This window comes from Drosophila nasuta, chromosome 2L (assembly GCF_023558535.2).
Source record: "Drosophila nasuta strain 15112-1781.00 chromosome 2L, ASM2355853v1, whole genome shotgun sequence".
In the NCBI taxonomy this organism is placed as follows: domain Eukaryota; kingdom Metazoa; phylum Arthropoda; class Insecta; order Diptera; family Drosophilidae; genus Drosophila; species Drosophila nasuta.
The window spans coordinates 9,494,140-9,509,769 of record NC_083455.1 but is presented as its reverse complement, the minus strand read 5'-3'; the positions used below and the strand labels follow the sequence as shown (position 1 = coordinate 9,509,769).

The 15,630-nt window shown below is 39.8% G+C and overlaps 5 protein-coding genes across 6 annotated transcripts; 2 read left to right on the top strand and 3 right to left on the bottom strand.

Moving 5' to 3' along the window:
- Positions 1-4: 4 nt before the first annotated feature.
- Positions 5-1,627, top strand: LOC132788018 (large ribosomal subunit protein uL18). Its single transcript, XM_060795306.1, has 4 exons — positions 5-132; positions 314-577; positions 637-1,074; positions 1,306-1,627. The coding sequence occupies exons 1-4, from the start codon at positions 130-132 to the stop codon at positions 1,498-1,500; spliced, it is 900 nt and encodes a 299-aa protein (XP_060651289.1). The 5' UTR covers positions 5-129; the 3' UTR covers positions 1,501-1,627.
- On the bottom strand, positions 816-7,085 carry LOC132787919 (vacuolar protein sorting-associated protein 41 homolog). The gene is made up of 14 exons (XM_060795233.1): positions 6,873-7,085; positions 6,636-6,796; positions 6,438-6,559; positions 6,257-6,373; positions 6,030-6,200; positions 5,845-5,962; positions 5,438-5,785; positions 5,040-5,367; positions 3,733-3,798; positions 3,267-3,668; positions 3,017-3,203; positions 2,716-2,952; positions 2,534-2,660; positions 816-2,478 (listed from the first exon to the last, which is right to left on the bottom strand). The coding sequence occupies exons 3-14, from the start codon at positions 6,465-6,467 to the stop codon at positions 2,132-2,134; spliced, it is 2,478 nt and encodes an 825-aa protein (XP_060651216.1). The 5' UTR covers positions 6,468-6,559; positions 6,636-6,796; positions 6,873-7,085; the 3' UTR covers positions 816-2,131.
- A 79-nt stretch (positions 7,086-7,164) lies between these two features.
- On the bottom strand, positions 7,165-12,737 carry LOC132787903 (vacuolar protein sorting-associated protein 41 homolog). The gene is made up of 12 exons (XM_060795232.1): positions 12,630-12,737; positions 12,449-12,565; positions 12,222-12,392; positions 12,037-12,154; positions 11,624-11,977; positions 11,226-11,553; positions 9,136-9,201; positions 8,670-9,071; positions 8,424-8,610; positions 8,126-8,359; positions 7,944-8,070; positions 7,165-7,888 (listed from the first exon to the last, which is right to left on the bottom strand). The coding sequence occupies exons 1-12, from the start codon at positions 12,657-12,659 to the stop codon at positions 7,518-7,520; spliced, it is 2,505 nt and encodes an 834-aa protein (XP_060651215.1). The 5' UTR covers positions 12,660-12,737; the 3' UTR covers positions 7,165-7,517.
- LOC132788002 (beta-1,3-galactosyltransferase 6) lies at positions 9,433-11,145 on the top strand. Its single transcript, XM_060795284.1, has one exon. It carries the CDS (start codon positions 9,503-9,505, stop codon positions 10,649-10,651), a length of 1,149 nt encoding a protein of 382 aa, XP_060651267.1. The 5' UTR covers positions 9,433-9,502; the 3' UTR covers positions 10,652-11,145.
- Positions 12,738-12,879: 142 nt separating the features above from the next.
- LOC132787987 (vacuolar protein sorting-associated protein 41 homolog) lies at positions 12,880-15,428 on the bottom strand. Of its 2 annotated transcripts, XM_060795272.1 has the most exons (8): positions 15,197-15,428; positions 15,040-15,141; positions 14,804-14,974; positions 14,610-14,727; positions 14,202-14,555; positions 13,817-14,144; positions 13,449-13,514; positions 12,880-13,390 (listed from the first exon to the last, which is right to left on the bottom strand). In XM_060795272.1, the coding sequence occupies exons 1-8, from the start codon at positions 15,224-15,226 to the stop codon at positions 12,991-12,993; spliced, it is 1,569 nt and encodes a 522-aa protein (XP_060651255.1). In that variant the 5' UTR covers positions 15,227-15,428; the 3' UTR covers positions 12,880-12,990. The 2 variants fall into 2 exon arrangements, with proteins under 2 accessions (XP_060651255.1, XP_060651246.1); XM_060795263.1 differs by having other exon boundaries at positions 13,817-14,555.
- Positions 15,429-15,630: the final 202 nt, after the last annotated feature.

The window sequence follows — 15,630 nt, the reverse complement described above, 5'->3', positions numbered from 1 at the left end:
ACTGTCAAAGCGAAAAAATACGACCCTGCTTCTAAGCGGCCTGTCAGCTTCTTCCTTTTTCTTTTTCACCTACGTGTGAAGACATCGCGTATTTTGCGTCGGTGTTTAATTTTCATTAAAAAGTGAAAAATGGTGAGCATTTTCAATAAGATAACACAACAAACGGCTCAATTAAAGTACGCTTTAGTGAAATGCAATAAGACTGCGCAAGAGCGACCACTGATGCATAAATAATTGAGAGATTAAAGTTAGTGCCATACAGATGAACTAATTCCAACTTGTGTTGTGTGTATGTTTTGTGTCTGTTTTACAGGGTTTCGTCAAGGTAGTCAAGAACAAGCAGTACTTCAAGCGGTACCAAGTTAAGTTCCGCAGGCGTCGTGAGGGCAAGACCGACTACTATGCCAGAAAGCGTCTGACTTTCCAGGACAAGAACAAGTACAACACCCCCAAGTACCGCTTGATTGTGCGTCTGTCGAACAAGGACATCACTGCCCAAATCGCTTACGCTCGTATCGAGGGTGACCGCGTCGTCTGCTCTGCTTACTCGCACGAGCTGCCCAACTATGGCATCCAGGTAAATCACTTTTCAATAAGGCCCTTTAGGCTGGTAATAAACACAAACCAATATTGCAGGTCGGTTTGACCAACTATGCTGCTGCCTACGCCACTGGCCTGTTGGTTGCTCGCCGTCTGTTGAACAAGTTGGGTTTGGACTCTATCTACACTGGCTGCACTGAGGTCACCGGCGAAGAATTCAACGTGGAGCCCGTCGATGACGGACCAGGTGCATTCCGTTGTTTCTTGGATGTCGGTTTGGCTCGCACAACCACCGGTGCTCGTGTGTTCGGTGCCATGAAGGGCGCTGTCGATGGTGGTCTGAACATCCCCCACTCCGTTAAGCGTTTCCCTGGCTACTCTGCTGAGGCCAAGAGCTTCAATGCTGATGTGCACCGCGCTCACATCTTCGGCCAGCACGTGGCTGATTATATGCGCAGCTTGGAGGAAGAGGATGAGGAGGCATTCAAGCGCCAGTTCAGCCGTTACATCAAGTTGGGCATCCGTGCCGACGATGTGAGTATCCTCATTAATTAACTGATTTTGACGTCCACTTAAAAAATTACCGCTGCGTTTTGTAACCCACAACGCTGGCTGTGCCAAAAGTGGACCACAGTAAATGCAAACCTGTGTTCGTATTTCACCTCTTCCCAATGAGCTGATTTTCCTGTTTATGGTTGCACATCACTAAATTCATATTCCTCAAATAGTATTGTTTTTATTAATCTATTTCATTTCACTTTGCAGGTTGAGGATATCTACAAGAAAGCCCACCAGGCCATCCGCAACGATCCAACCCCGAAGAAGGCTGCTGCAAAGAAGGCAGCTCCTACCAAGAAGAGGTGGAACGCCAAGAAACTCACGAATGAGGAGCGCAAGACCAAGGTTGCTGCCCACAAGGCCGCCTATGTGGCTAAGCTTCAGTCTGAGACAGAGGCCTAAGTGCATTTGACTACCGTTTGCAAGATTGTATTGGGGTGAATGAAAGAAAATAAACACAGAAACAATTGTAATAAGAAACAATTGCCAATATGTCATGCATATGTTATTGTAAGTTTCTATTAAACAACTTGCATGTGTTTTTATTTATCAAGTTGCGATAAGAATCGATGACCAATACATTTACTTGGCTTTCCACCAGCTATCGATGTAAAGTAGGCATTTGGTACCGATACCACTAAATTTGGCGCGCTAATTCGAAACGAGACCACTGAATTATAGTCGACACAATAATTACAGCGCTTTAACTAATTATAAAAAATAAATACTCATACAAGCAAAGGTTAAGGCTAATAAATGAATTGCATGACAATTTTAAAAAATATGTCAACGCTGAAGTTTGCATACTAGGTTTTCATATATTCAAAAGTAATGCTTTTATGTTAATTAGTATAGGTCGAGTATCCCAGGCATTGAAGAGACTATTGCCTATTTGTACCAACGATTTATGGTATTAGCAAGATTCTTTCTGAACAATTTTTGCTTATCCTTCACGCTTTTTTTTATCTTATAATACCCTGATACTTCTGGTACAAAACCACATTTAGACTTACAAATTGGCGTCTAACAATTTTCAAGAATAGCATCCCAATACACCACAACGAGAATCTGTGAGACAAGTTTCATGATAAATGTGGCCACAATTGAATATGGTCAGTCCATTGTTCGGAGTAGAGTCACTAACAATAAGGGTGCAGGAACAGGATGGACACACTTGATCATCGGAGACATTCCGACCACGTTTCTGCATCGTAACCACATGAGTGTCGAAATAGTCTGTCAATTGCATCTCGTGAGCCAGATCCATAAAATCCTTCTTTAGTCTATAATGCCACAGCATTTTTGTGAGCGATTGCTGCAGATTAGGTATATTCTGTCCCAATTTGATCTTGCTGACCACCAACTCCGGATTCACGTAGTCTACGAATGAAATTAATTAGCTCGCTATACAGTATTGGTCAATAATTCTACATACCCACTATTCCATCCAGAACCTTGGTTACCATTTCACCTTGGTTACTAGACTCATCGATGAGTTTGTTCCAAAGATCATCGTCGTTGCGCTCCTTGCATAACTCAATGGCCATTTCAATGTCTTTTATCTAAAAGTACAATCATTTCAATAGACAGATCTATCAGGTATCAATCAAGATTTACGCTATGTATAATAATATTTAAAGCTTCGACATCATTTCCCATGCGACCCAGCAAATAGACCATTTCTGGATGGAAACCTTTGCTTTTGCAAATTGCTAGCGCTTCTTGTATAGTGTAATTAGATAAGGGATGACGCAAAAAGGGCAACAGCTTTGAACGATCATATTTCGCATAGAGTCCAACAAGTTTTTCATGGAACGCACCATGACTCTCAGTCTTTTCTAGACCATCCAAATACTGCGTGAATAATGAAAATAGTTAGTTGGGAATAGGTCTAAATGGATTAATATTTATCATTTACCCAGTAAAGGTATTCTTGGTTTTGCTCCAACTGATGTACAACAACGTCGGGCTTAATTTTACTTTTATCGAGTAATATCTTAAAGGCACGTTCGCGATCTAACTGAATGAGTGGAATGATAAGTTGAGAAATGACGTCGTAGAGCTCAAATCGTCGTATTAGCTCAAATACAACTTTATTCTGCAATCTGTAAAAATAATTTAGTACTCCTTGGAAAATATATATATAAATTGTAAAAGTAAAGACTTACTTTAAATACATGCGCAATGCGCTTTCATAATTGCCTTGGTAGGAATACAACAGTGCCAACGCCTCAAATAACTCATTGGCATTCTGTTTTCTGAAGTTATTGCGTATGGCATTAATTACGGCCATGCCATTATACAGTTTTGGTGGCCACTCCTTGATTAAATTGAGAAATCCATTTACGTCCAGCTTGAGAAACTCATAGAGAACCATTTCATAGATTTGTGGATCCAGCTTGCAATCCTCCGATGTGGGTAAGTAAGCACTAACGCAGCGTAGTTGCTGGCACTCGACAAACTTGTATACCTCTTCCTGCCACAGGGCTTTGTTATTACCCAGCACACAGAGACACAATTTAGCAGCGTCTTCGTATTTTTTGAGCGTCAACAAATGGTTTATATACAATCTGTTATGGTTGTTTGGTTTTAATAAGGAATTATTAAATTAATTCATTCATTAATAATTCTTACCTAGCCACGGAAAGCAGTGGTAGACTGCCGCCATGTGTAGAAATCTCCATAGCTTCCTCGAATTTACTGAGAAAAAAATAATAATTTATTTCTTTAAATTGGAACTACAATTCTTATTAAAAAATTGTAATACAATATAATTTTTCAGGTTAAATTTAAATTAAATCTATTATTTATTAAAATATTACATTTTCAACTATCTGTTACTTTGTTATCGATAGCAGGCGGCCCCTCGAGGCTGTAGCCGATTTAAACTATCAATTTATCGATAGCAGGGCAAAAGTACTGCACTACAGCTGTTTATTGAATTTGCAAGCCACTTGTATCTTTATTTTCCGGCACTCAGTTACAACTAAGCACAATAATTTAAAAAGGCATCGAATGAATAATCTAGTTACGCTCTTTACAGCGATGACAGAGTTCTTCTTCGGCAGTTTCATCACAAGAATACTCAGCATAGCGGATAAGTGTCCGGTTGAGCTAAGTGGTGTCGCCAAACTGGAACCGCATCCCGATTTATTTCTAGTGATACTCGTGTTCTCGCTAAGCCGTTGAAGCAAACCTACTTCACCGAAGATCAAATCTACCTACCAAGTGTAGTCAGCACTTAATGGAAGATCTCTACAATGGTAAGATGTGTACACATGAGCATCCGGGACAACGCGCCCTTGTCTCCTACTACTACGATTGAACGAAGCCGGCTGATAAATGCTGCGACAGCATCGTTGCTTAGTTGCTCACATTCATATGAACTGTATTTAGTCAGTTTTCATAACCAAAGATATTCATTATAAGTAGCGTATCGAAATCTAAATGCTTTAGTTTGCTTGAATTGTTCCTATGGCAGCAACTCAAGCTAGTTCTAAGCAATTGAATTATTAAATTTAACATATTTAATATAAACTTGTATTAACTAATGGTGATTGAAGGGACCTAATTCCTTAAGGTAATAGTAGAAAATAGTCTAATTTGAGAATTACGTTTATGTCCAAGGTCCAATGGGATATTAAATTAACCATCAAATGAGAATAAATTGTCTCATGTCAAATTTGAATGGCAGTTAAGCATAACTTGTGGAAAAGTAAGATAAGTCTCTAAAAATCAATTAAATCAACTTTCTTGGTAGATATAATGTATGGGAAAGTAAGCATTCCTCTTTGGTTAAGTAAGGGCAGAGAAAAAACTCAATAAAAATTATTTAGTTGACTCATATGGGTGAAATTCATTCCCGATTTGACTGAATCAAATGAAAACTACTTAAAAAATAGGATCATTCAATGAAGAGCCTTCATAGGGAATCCACTTACTTGTGTTTAATGAGCCATTCCACGCGATCGTCTGTCTCAATCAGGCTGGCAACGACAATATCCTTAGGGGCAATTATGAAGTAACGATTCTCTTCAATGATACTACCTAAACTATAGTCATTGACTGTGTACTCCTCGAAGCCACGCAGTGTCAAGCTGTCTGTGCACACTTCCTCGCAAGTGTTCATCTTATATTCAATGACACAGAGCACAGGACGCAATGCTTTATAGTTCGCACTTCGCTCCTTACGATATCCTAGCACAACAAGCTGATTGGCCGCCAGCGGCGCCAGACCACAAATGTAGAAAGATGTTTGAAATGTAGAGACTGCAAAAGGAAAGGAAAATAGACATTATTAAAAGAGGAACAAATAAAGTGTAGCCATAAGCATTCTGACCAGTATTTACAACATAGCCTGGCAAGTTACTAGAGGATGCTTCGATGGCATTGCGTTTCCGTATCTCACGAATGCTTATGGTGTCTACCCAACCGATGAGCAACGTCGTTGGATTCGACCAACGTAAGTGGCAGCGAAAGTTTTCTAGATGTGCTTGCCCCTCCCATTTCATCAGTCCCAGCGAACATTTCTCTCTCAGATCATAGACACCTACTCCCAAATGACTCGCCCAAGCGACAAAATTGCCCTGCCAGCTAATGGACAATACGCTGCCTTCCACAGCGCACAATTCCCTAGGCCTCAGACGATGCAGCAAGCTGGGTTCATAGAGAGTCAGCTTGTCGTCACCTAAAATATTTTGAAAATTGTATAAACCAAAAGCAAAATGAAAGAACTAAGCAACATACCCACTATAAAGCGACGCACGCCTGATTTGTCTTCTGGATCCAAGGCGATAGCTTTGATAAACTTGTCATAACTGAGAGTATCATTGATTTCGCAACTAAACAAACTCGTAATATTGACCTGCGAAATGCAATTGATTTTAAAGAGTTGTTCCACTCCTTAATTTATGATTAAATTCATGACTCACGCGACCGTCATCGGAGCATGTGACAACATATTCACCACGAGCATCCACATCGATGTGGTTCACAGCCACAGAACGGGTGTGACGATCGCCAGTGCTTAAATTGGACTCCACTGAGTTGCCCTGATGATCCACCAGATAGACGCGCCCTCGGAATGTGCCAAATATCAGAAACTGTAAAATTATGAATATTTTATTTATATTCCAATTGCGTCCAATTGAAAACAAACCTTGGAATGCACAGCACTACAGGTGACCTCATCGGTGTTGAGTATATTTCGCAGATCCTTGCCAATGCGATGGTAATCGAACTTTCGCTCTACTTCTTCCTCATCGCTGCCTGAATCCTAGAATCACCACATTGCCATGTCACATATTATTGGTCATTTTATCCACTTGCATAAAACTTACGGTGTTATTAGGTGGCAATATATCGGCCATTGTATAAATATTTACCACCCGACCGCTTTGATAAACTTGCTCGAAATGAAACTTCGATTGTTCTTCCAGTTGAATAATTTTGTAATGTTGACCTGCAGAATTGGATTAATTTAAATAAAAAATCGTTGTTGCGCAAAACCTTGTTGAATTATGGAATTCATGACTCACGCGACCGTCATCGGAGCATGTGACCACATATTCATCGCGAGGATCCACATCGATGTGGTTTACCGCCATAGAATGAGTGCGACTTTTGCTACTGCTCAAATTGGACTCCACTGATTTACCCTCGAGAGTCAACAGATAGACATGTCCTGGGTTTGTGCCAACTATCAGAAATTGCCGAAAGGAAAAGTTATGAATGTTATTCTTATATTCCCATTTGGGTAGTATAGGGCAATTCACCTTGGAATGTACAGCATTGCGCACAGGTGATCACTTCGGTGTTGAGTATTTGTCGCTGATCATCATTGTCGATGCGCTGGTATTTAAACCTTGGCACCACCGAATCCTAGGGTCAGCAAGGTAGAAATTCATTCTATATTTCATTGACAACTTTCCTCTTGTGCAGGATAGTTACGCTGACCGATACCGATGACTGATATATGTACTTTTGCTTTCCACTAGTTATCGATGTAAAGTAGGCATTTGCTATCGATACCAATAAATTTGGCGCGCTAATTCGAAACGAGACCACTATAGTCGACAATAGTTATAGCGCTTTAATTAAATATAAAAAATAAATACTCATACAAGCAAAAGTTAAGGCTAATAAATTAATTGTACATATTGCATGAAAATTGTAAAAAAAATATGTTAGAACGCTGAAGTTTGCATACAGGATTTCATATATTCAAAAGTAATGCTTTTACGGTTGAGTATCCATTTTCCCAGGCAATCAACTGATTATTGCCTGTTTGTACCAACGATGTATGGTATTAGCAAGATTCTTTCTGAACAATTTTCCTTATCCTTCACGCTTTTTTTTTATCTTATAATACCCTGATACTTCTGGTACAAAACCACATTCAGACTTTTACAAATTGGCGTCTAACAATTTTCAAGAATAGCATCCCAATCTAAACAGACACCACAACGAGAATCTGTCATACAAGTTTCATGATAAATGTGGCCACAGTTGAATATGGTCAGTCCATTGTTCGGAGTAGTGTCACTAACAATAAGGGTACGGGAACAGGATGCACACACTTGATCATAGGAGACATTCCGACCACGTTGCTGCATCGTAACCACTTCAGCATGAGTGTCGAAATAGTCTGTCAATTGGATCTTGTGAGCCAGATCCATAACATCCTCCTGTAGATTATAATGCCACAGCATTTTTGTGAGCGATTGCTGCAAATTAGGTATATTCTGTCCTAATTTGATCTTGCTGACCACCAACTCCGGATTCACGTAGTCTACGAATGAAATTAATTAGCTCGCTATACAGTATTGGTAAATAATTCTACATACCCACTATTCCATCCAGAACCTTGGTTACTATTTCAGGCTGCTTGGTAGACTCGTCGATGAGTTTGTTCCAAAGATCATCATCATTGTGCTCCTTGCAGAACTCAATGGCCATTTCAATGTCTTTTATCTAAAAGTACAATCATTTCAATAGACAGATCTATCAGGTATCAATCAAGACTTACGCTATGTATAATAATATTTAAAGCCTCGACAACACTTCCCATGCGACCCAGCAAATAGACCATTTCTGGATGGAAACCTTTGCTTTTGCAAATTGCTAGCGCTTCTTGTATAGCGTAATCAGTTGAGCGACGCAAAAAGGGCAAAAGCTTTGAACGATCATATTTCGCATAGAGTCCAACAAGTTTTTGATGGAACGCGCCATGACTCTCAGTCTTTTCTAGACCATCCAAATACTGCGTGAATAATGAAAATAGTTAGTTGGGAATAGGTCTAAATGGATTAATATTTATCATTTACCCAGTAAAGGTATTCTTGGTTTTGCTCCAACTGATGTACAACAACGTCGGGCTTAATTTTACTTTTATCGAGTAATATCTTAAAGGCACGTTCGCGATCTAACTGAATGAGTGGAATGATAAGTTGAGAAATGACGTCGTAGAGCTCAAATCGTCGTATTAGCTCAAATACATCTTTGTTCTGCAATCTGTAAAGAGTTTAGTACTCCTTGGAAGATATATTTAAATTGTAAAAATAAAGACTTACTTTAAATACATGCGCAATGCGCTTTCATAATTGCCTTGGTAGGAATACAACAGTGCCAACGCCTCAAGTAACTCGTTGGCATTCTGTTTTCTGAAGTTATCGTGTATGGCATTAATTACGGCCAAGCCATTGTAGAGTTTTGGTGGCCACTCCTTGATTAAATTGAGAAAGCCATTTACGTCCAGCATGAGAAACTCATAGAGTACCATTTCATAGACTTGTGGATCCAGCTTGCAATCCTCCGATGTGGGTAAGTAAGCACTAACGCAGCGTAGTTGCTGGCACTTGACAAACTTGAATACCTCTTCCTGCCACAGGGCTTTGTTATTACCCAGCACACGGAGACACAATTTAGCAGCGTCTTCGTATTTTTTGAGCGTCAACAAATGGTTTATATACAATCTGTTATGGTTGTTTGGTTTTAATAAGGAATTATTAAATTAATTCATTCATTAATAATTCTTACCTAGCCACGGAAAGCAGTGGTAGACTGCCGCCATGTGTAGAAATCTCCATAGCTTCCTCGAATTTACTGAGAAAAAAATAATAATTTATTTCTTTAAATTGGAACTACAATTCTTATTAAAAAATGGTAATACAATATAATATTTCAGGTTACATTTAAATTAAATCTATTATTTATTAAAATATTACATTTTCAACTATCTGTTACTTTGTTATCGATAGCAGGCGGCCCCTCGAGGCTGTAGCCGATTTAAACTATCGATTTATCGATAGCAGGGCAAAAGTACTGCACTACAGCTGTTTATTGAATTTGCAACTTGTATCTTTATTTTCCGGCACTCAGTTACAACTAAGCACAATAATTTAAAATGCGTCGAATGAATAATCTAGTTACGCTCTTTACAGCGATAACAGCGTTCTTCTTCGGCAGTTTCATCACAAGAATACTCAGCATAGCGGATAAGTGTCCGGTTGAGCGAAGTGGTGTCGCCAAACTGGAACCGCATCCCGATTTATTTCTAGTAATACTCGTGTTCAGTGCACCCAGCAACACGGAGCAGCGTGATGCCATGCGTGAGACATGGTTGCGTCTCGCTAAGCCTTTGAAGCAAACCTACTTCCCCGAAGATCAAATCTATCTACCAAGCTACAGTGATGGCCACTTGCATATGGAAACAGTGGCGTGGCAGGCGAATCGTCTGCAGCAATACGTGCAATGGCAACAACAGTTGCCACTAATGGAGGAGCCGAGAGTGCACCGCAATATAAAGTTCAAGCACATCTTTGCAATTGGAACGCAACAATTGAGTCCCACACTACGCTCTGAGCTAGAGCATGAACAAAAGCAGCACAATGATTTGTTGCTGTTGCCGCAGTTGCATGACGATTATAAGAATCTCACTGAGAAATTGCTGCAGTCTCTAATAACAATAACGCAACACTACGAGTTCTCATACCTGTTGAAAGTGGACGACGACTCCTACGTGAAGCTGGATAATCTGCTCAACGTACTCGTTTCGTACGATCGCAAGTTGTTGCGTCGTCGAGGAGATTATGTGAATGACCCGTTGCCTGAGCTCTATTGGGGCTACTTCAACGGGCGGGCTAACATCAAAACTAAGGGACACTGGAGTGAACCCAATTATTATTTGAGCAAGAACTACATTAATTATGCTCTAGGTGGCGGCTATGTTATATCTCAGAAACTATGCGCGCATGTGGCGAATAACTCTCAACTGCTGTCGAAATACGTCTCGGAAGATGCTTCACTAGGCACCTGGTTGGCGCCACTACGTCACGTTTATCGCTGGCACGACCCACGTTTCGATACTGCCTACATGCCGGCCAAGTGTCGAGACTATCATCTGGTGCTGCACAAGCGTAGTCAGCACTTAATGCAAGATCTCTACAATGGTAAGATGTGTACACATGAGCATCCGGGACAACGCGCCTTTGTCTCCTACTACTACGATTGGACGAAGCCGGCTGATAAATGCTGCGACAGCATCGTTGCTTAGTTGCTCACATTCATATGAACTGTATTTAGTCAGTTTTCATAACCAAAGATATTCATTATAAGTAGCGTATCGAAATCTAAATGCTTTAGTTTGCTTGAATTGTTCCTATGGCAGCAACTCAAGCTAGTTCTAAGCAATTGAATTATTAAATTTAACATATTTAATATAAACTTGTATTAACTAATGGTGATTGAAGGGACCTAATTCCTTAAGGTAATAGTAGAAAATAGTCTAATTTGAGAATTACGTTTATGTCCAAGGTCCAATGGGATATTAAATTAACCATCAAATGAGAATAAATTGTCTCATGTCAAATTTGAATGGCAGTTAAGCATAACTTGTGGAAAAAGTAAGATAAGTCTCTAAAAATCAATTAAATCAACTTTCTTGGTAGATATAATGTATGGGAAAGTAAGCATTCCTCTTTGGTTAAGTAAGGGCAGAGAAAAAACTCAATAAAAATTATTTAGTTGACTCATATGGGTGAAATTCATTCCCGATTTGACTGAATCAAATGAAAACTACTTAAAAATAGGATCATTCAATGAAGAGCCTTCATAGGGAATCCACTTACTTGTGTTTAATGAGCCATTCCACGCGATCGTCTGTCTCAATCAGGCTGGCAACGACAATATCCTTAGGGGCAATTATGAAGTAACGATTCTCTTCAATGATACTACCTAAACTATAGTCATTGACTGTGTACTCCTCGAAGCCACGCAGTGTCAAGCTGTCTGTGCACACTTCCTCGCAAGTGTTCATCTTATATTCAATGACACAGAGCACAGGACGCAATGCTTTATAGTTCGCACTTCGCTCCTTACGATATCCTAGCACAACAAGCTGATTGGCCGCCAGCGGCGCCAGACCACAAATGTAGAAAGATGTTTGAAATGTAGAGACTGCAAAAGGAAAGGAAAATAGACATTATTAAAAGAGGAACAAATAAAGTGTAGCCATAAGCATTCTGACCTGGATCTACAACATAGCCTGGCAAGTTACTAGAGGATGCTTCGATGGCATTGCGTTTCCGTATCACACAAATGCGTATGGTGTCTACCCAACCGATAAGCAACGTCGTTGAATGCGACCAGCGTAGGTGGCAGCGAAAGGTTTCTAGACGTGCTTGCGATGGGACCTCCCATTTCATGAGTCCCAGCGAACATTTCTCTCTCAGATCATAGACACGTACTCCCAAATGACTCGCCCAGGCGACAAAATTGCCCTGCCAACTAATGGACAACACGCTACCTTCCACAGCGCACAATTCACTAGGCTTCAGACGTTGCAGCAAGTTCCTTTCATAGAGAGTCAGCTTGTCGTCACCTAAAATAATTTGAAAATTGTATAAACCAAAAGCCAAATAAAAGAACTAAGCAACATACCCACTATGAAGCGACGCACGCCTGATTTGGCTTCTGGATCTAAGGCAACCGCTTTGATAAACTTGCCATAACTGAGACTATGATTGTTCTCGCAACTAAACAAACCCGTAATATTAACCTGCGGAGTGCAATTGATTTTAATCGGTTGTTGCATCCCTTAATTTATAATGAAATTCAAGACTCACGCGACCGTCATCGGAGCATGTGGCAACATATTCACCACGAGGATCCACATCGATGTGGTTCACAGCAACAGAATGAGTGTGACGATCGCCAGTGCTTAAATTGGACTCCACTGAGTTGCCCTGATGATCCACCAGATAGACGCGCCCTCGGAATGTGCCAAATATCAGAAACTGTAAAATAATTAATATTTTATTTATATTCCAATTGCGTCCAAGAGAAAACAAACCTTGGAATGCACAGCACTACAGGTGACCACATCGGTGTTGAGTATATTTCGCAGATCATTGCCAATGCGCTGGTATTTGAACTTTGGCTCTACCTCTTCCTCATCGCTGCCTGAATCCTAGAATCACCACATTGCCATGTCACATATTATTGGTCATTTTATCCACATGCATAAAACTTACGCTGTTATTAGCTGGCAATATATCGGCCATTGTATAAAATTTTTCATTTGCATTCGCGTTCTTATCAAAACATCTTTGCAAACAAAGTGTGACCGAAAACCGCAGTTAACAGCTGATTTGTCCAAGTGACAACGGAAATCGAATAGCATTGCTACACGCTCGTTATCGATTAATCGAAACAAAAGCCGCGCCAGTGTTAATTTTGATTACCTTGGAAATCAATTCACAGCAAAATGAGTTTAATGCTGCATTTATTTTGTAAAGTTTTATTAATAGTGAATTTTTACAGATGCGAAAAGAAAGCAAAGAACATATTTAATAGGTGCAAGAAAATATCCTTGAATCTTATACTATATGGACATTACATATAGCGCAATGCGCTGTTAGAATCGCCTTGATAGATATATAATAGGGCTATGGACTCCAGCAACTCATTGGTACTTTGTTTCCTAAAAGTTTCATGTATGAGATTAATAATGGCCCAGCCATCGTACAGCTGCGGTGGCCACTCTTTAATTAGTTTAAGAAATCCATTAACATCGAACTTGAGAAACTCGAACAGTACCATTTCATAGAAATGTGGATCCATGGTACAATCCTCCAATGTGGGTAAATAAGCACTCAGACAGCGCAGTTGCTGACACTTGGCAAACTTCAAGACGTGTTCTTCCCAAAGGGCTTTGTTGTTACCCAGCTCACGAAGACACAACTTTGCTGCGTCTTCATATTTTTTGATATCCAACAAGTGGTTTATATACATTCTGCATTGGTTGTTTGATTTTAATAAGTAAGTGTTTGTAATTAAAAATAAATTCTTACATGGCCACGGACAGCAGTGAAAGACTACAACCTTGTGTTGACATTTCCATAGCTTCTTCAAATTTGCTGCAAATATAAAAAATTTATAATTATAAGCGTAGGAATTTTGAAAAAAATGAGCCTAATTACGCAATTAAATTATTAAAACTCTTACCGTTGTACACATAAGAACAAAACAGGTTTTAATAAAGAGATTTCGGATCGTTAAAATTAGATAAAAGTATTTAAGCATTGTTCTTCACTTTAAGTTTGAAGTATTGATTAAGATTAAGATAAAAATAAAAAAAAGCCTCGTTTGCGAAAAAATTTCTAAACAGTTAAATATTGAATCATCAAAACACAATAAACAAGTAAAATATTTTACTTACTTGTGCCCAATCAGCCACTCTAGACGATCATCTGTGCTAGCCAGGCTGGCCACGACAATGTCCTTGGGCGTAATGATGAAGAGACGATTCTCCTCAGTAATAGAGCCCAGGTTATAATCATTGACTGTGTACTCCTCAAAGCCCTGCAGATTTATGTTTTCTGTACAAACTTCCTCGAATGCATTCATCTTGTACTCAATAACACAGAGCACAGGACGCAATGCTTTATTGTTCACGCTGCGTTCCTTACGATATCCTAGCACAACAAACTGATTGGCCGCCAGCGGCGCCAGACCACAAATGTGGAAAGATGTTTGAAATGTGGAAACTGAAAAAGATATTATTAAATTATTTACAAAGAAACTGTAGCCATACACAGGTCCACCTGGATCTAAAACATAGCCGGGCAAGTTGTTAGAGGATGTTTCCATTGCATCGCCTTTCCGTATCACACAAATGCGTATGGTGTCCACCCAGCCGATCAACAACGTCGTTGGATTCGACCAACGTAGGTGGCAGCGAAAGTTTTCTTGACGTGCTTGCGTTGGCACCTCCCATTTCATCAGTCCCAGCGAACATTTCTCTCTCAGATCATAGACACCTACTCCCAAATGACTCGCCCAAGCGACAAAATAGCCCTGCCAGCTAATGGACAACACGCTACCTTCCACAGCGCACAATTCCCTAGGCTTTAGACGATGTAGCAAGTTGGGTTCATAGAGAGTGAGCTTATCGTTCCCTAAAGTAGGAAATGGATAATTTGAAAGCTAAAAAAGATGAGTTAGCTACATACCCACAACAAAAGAACGCCTGCTGGATTTGTCTTCGGGAGCCAAAGCAATCGCTTTGATAAACTTGCCCGAAATGAAACTTCGATTGTTCTTCCAGTTGAATAATTTCGTAATGTTGACCTGCAGAATAGGATTAATTTAAATAAAAAATAGTAATTTCGCAACACCTTGTTGAATTATGGAGTTCATGACTCACGCGACCGTCATCGGAGCATGTGGCCACATATTCACCGCAAGGATCCACATCGATGTGGTTTACCGCCATAGAATGAGTGTGACTTTTGCCACTGCTCAAATTAGACTCCACTGATTTACCTTCGTGATTCAACATATAGACATATCCTCGGTTTGTGCCAACTATCAGAAACTGCCGAAAGGAAAAGTTATGAATGTTTTTTATTATATTCCAATTGGGTAGTATTCGCAATTCACCTTGGAATGTACAGCACTGCAGGTGATCACATCGGTTTTGAGTATTTGTCGCAGATTATCATTGCGAATGCGCTGGTACTTAAACCTTGGCGCCACCGAATCCTAGGATCAGCAAGGTAGAAATTCATTGAAATTCACTCTTGTGCAGGAGACTTACGCTGTTATATGTTGGCATTGCCTCGGTCATGATATAAAACTAGTTACGGATTGCAATTGCGAATGCTCACATCAAGAGCCCAACGGAAAAATAACAAACGATATCGCGTATCGGTAGCCAAAAACTGTTATATATCGATATGTTTCCAGGGCGAAGGAAGAGTGGCTCGAAATTTCCCAAAATTTTCGTTCTTCCAATAAACCCAAGATGAGTTCCACAGATCTGAGATTGGCTTATGAGACTGCATTAGATATTCATTGTTGGAATTACGCTGGGGTAAATTAGTTTACAAATAGCGGTTGAGAAAAATAAAATCAAAGGGAAATTTATTTTGGAGACTAAGCAAATCTAAAATCATTGCTGTTCTCTTGTTATCGATTGACTCATCGATATAAAAGCCGCGGAATTATTCTCTTTTAAAACCCACGGAAAAC

Bases quoted from the DNA above. Each gene is read 5' to 3' on its own strand.
- LOC132788018 (XM_060795306.1), top strand. The intron at 578-636 runs GTAAATCACTTT...CCAATATTGCAG, and splicing joins TGCCCAACTATGGCATCCAG to GTCGGTTTGACCAACTATGC. The intron at 1,075-1,305 runs GTGAGTATCCTC...TTCACTTTGCAG, and splicing joins TGGGCATCCGTGCCGACGAT to GTTGAGGATATCTACAAGAA.
- LOC132787987 (XM_060795263.1), bottom strand. From the start codon at position 15,226: ATGACCGAGGCAATGCCAACATATAACAGC. The intron at 14,975-15,039 runs GTGAATTGCGAA...TCCTTTCGGCAG, and splicing joins GCAGTGCTGTACATTCCAAG to TTTCTGATAGTTGGCACAAA. The intron at 14,728-14,803 runs GTGAGTCATGAA...CCTATTCTGCAG, and splicing joins CATGCTCCGATGACGGTCGC to GTCAACATTACGAAATTATT.
- LOC132787919 (XM_060795233.1), bottom strand. From the start codon at position 6,467: ATGGCCGATATATTGCCACCTAATAACACC. The intron at 6,201-6,256 runs GTTTGTTTTCAA...ATAATTTTACAG, and splicing joins GTAGTGCTGTGCATTCCAAG to TTTCTGATATTTGGCACATT. The intron at 5,786-5,844 runs GTATGTTGCTTA...AAAATATTTTAG, and splicing joins CGTGCGTCGCTTTATAGTGG to GTGACGACAAGCTGACTCTC.
- LOC132788002 (XM_060795284.1), top strand. From the start codon at position 9,503: ATGCGTCGAATGAATAATCTAGTTACGCTCTTTACAGCGATAACAGCG.
- LOC132787903 (XM_060795232.1), bottom strand. From the start codon at position 12,659: ATGGCCGATATATTGCCAGCTAATAACAGC. The intron at 12,566-12,629 runs GTAAGTTTTATG...TGGTGATTCTAG, and splicing joins TATTGCCAGCTAATAACAGC to GATTCAGGCAGCGATGAGGA. The intron at 8,611-8,669 runs GTAAGTCTTTAT...AACTCTTTACAG, and splicing joins GCATTGCGCATGTATTTAAA to ATTGCAGAACAAAGATGTAT.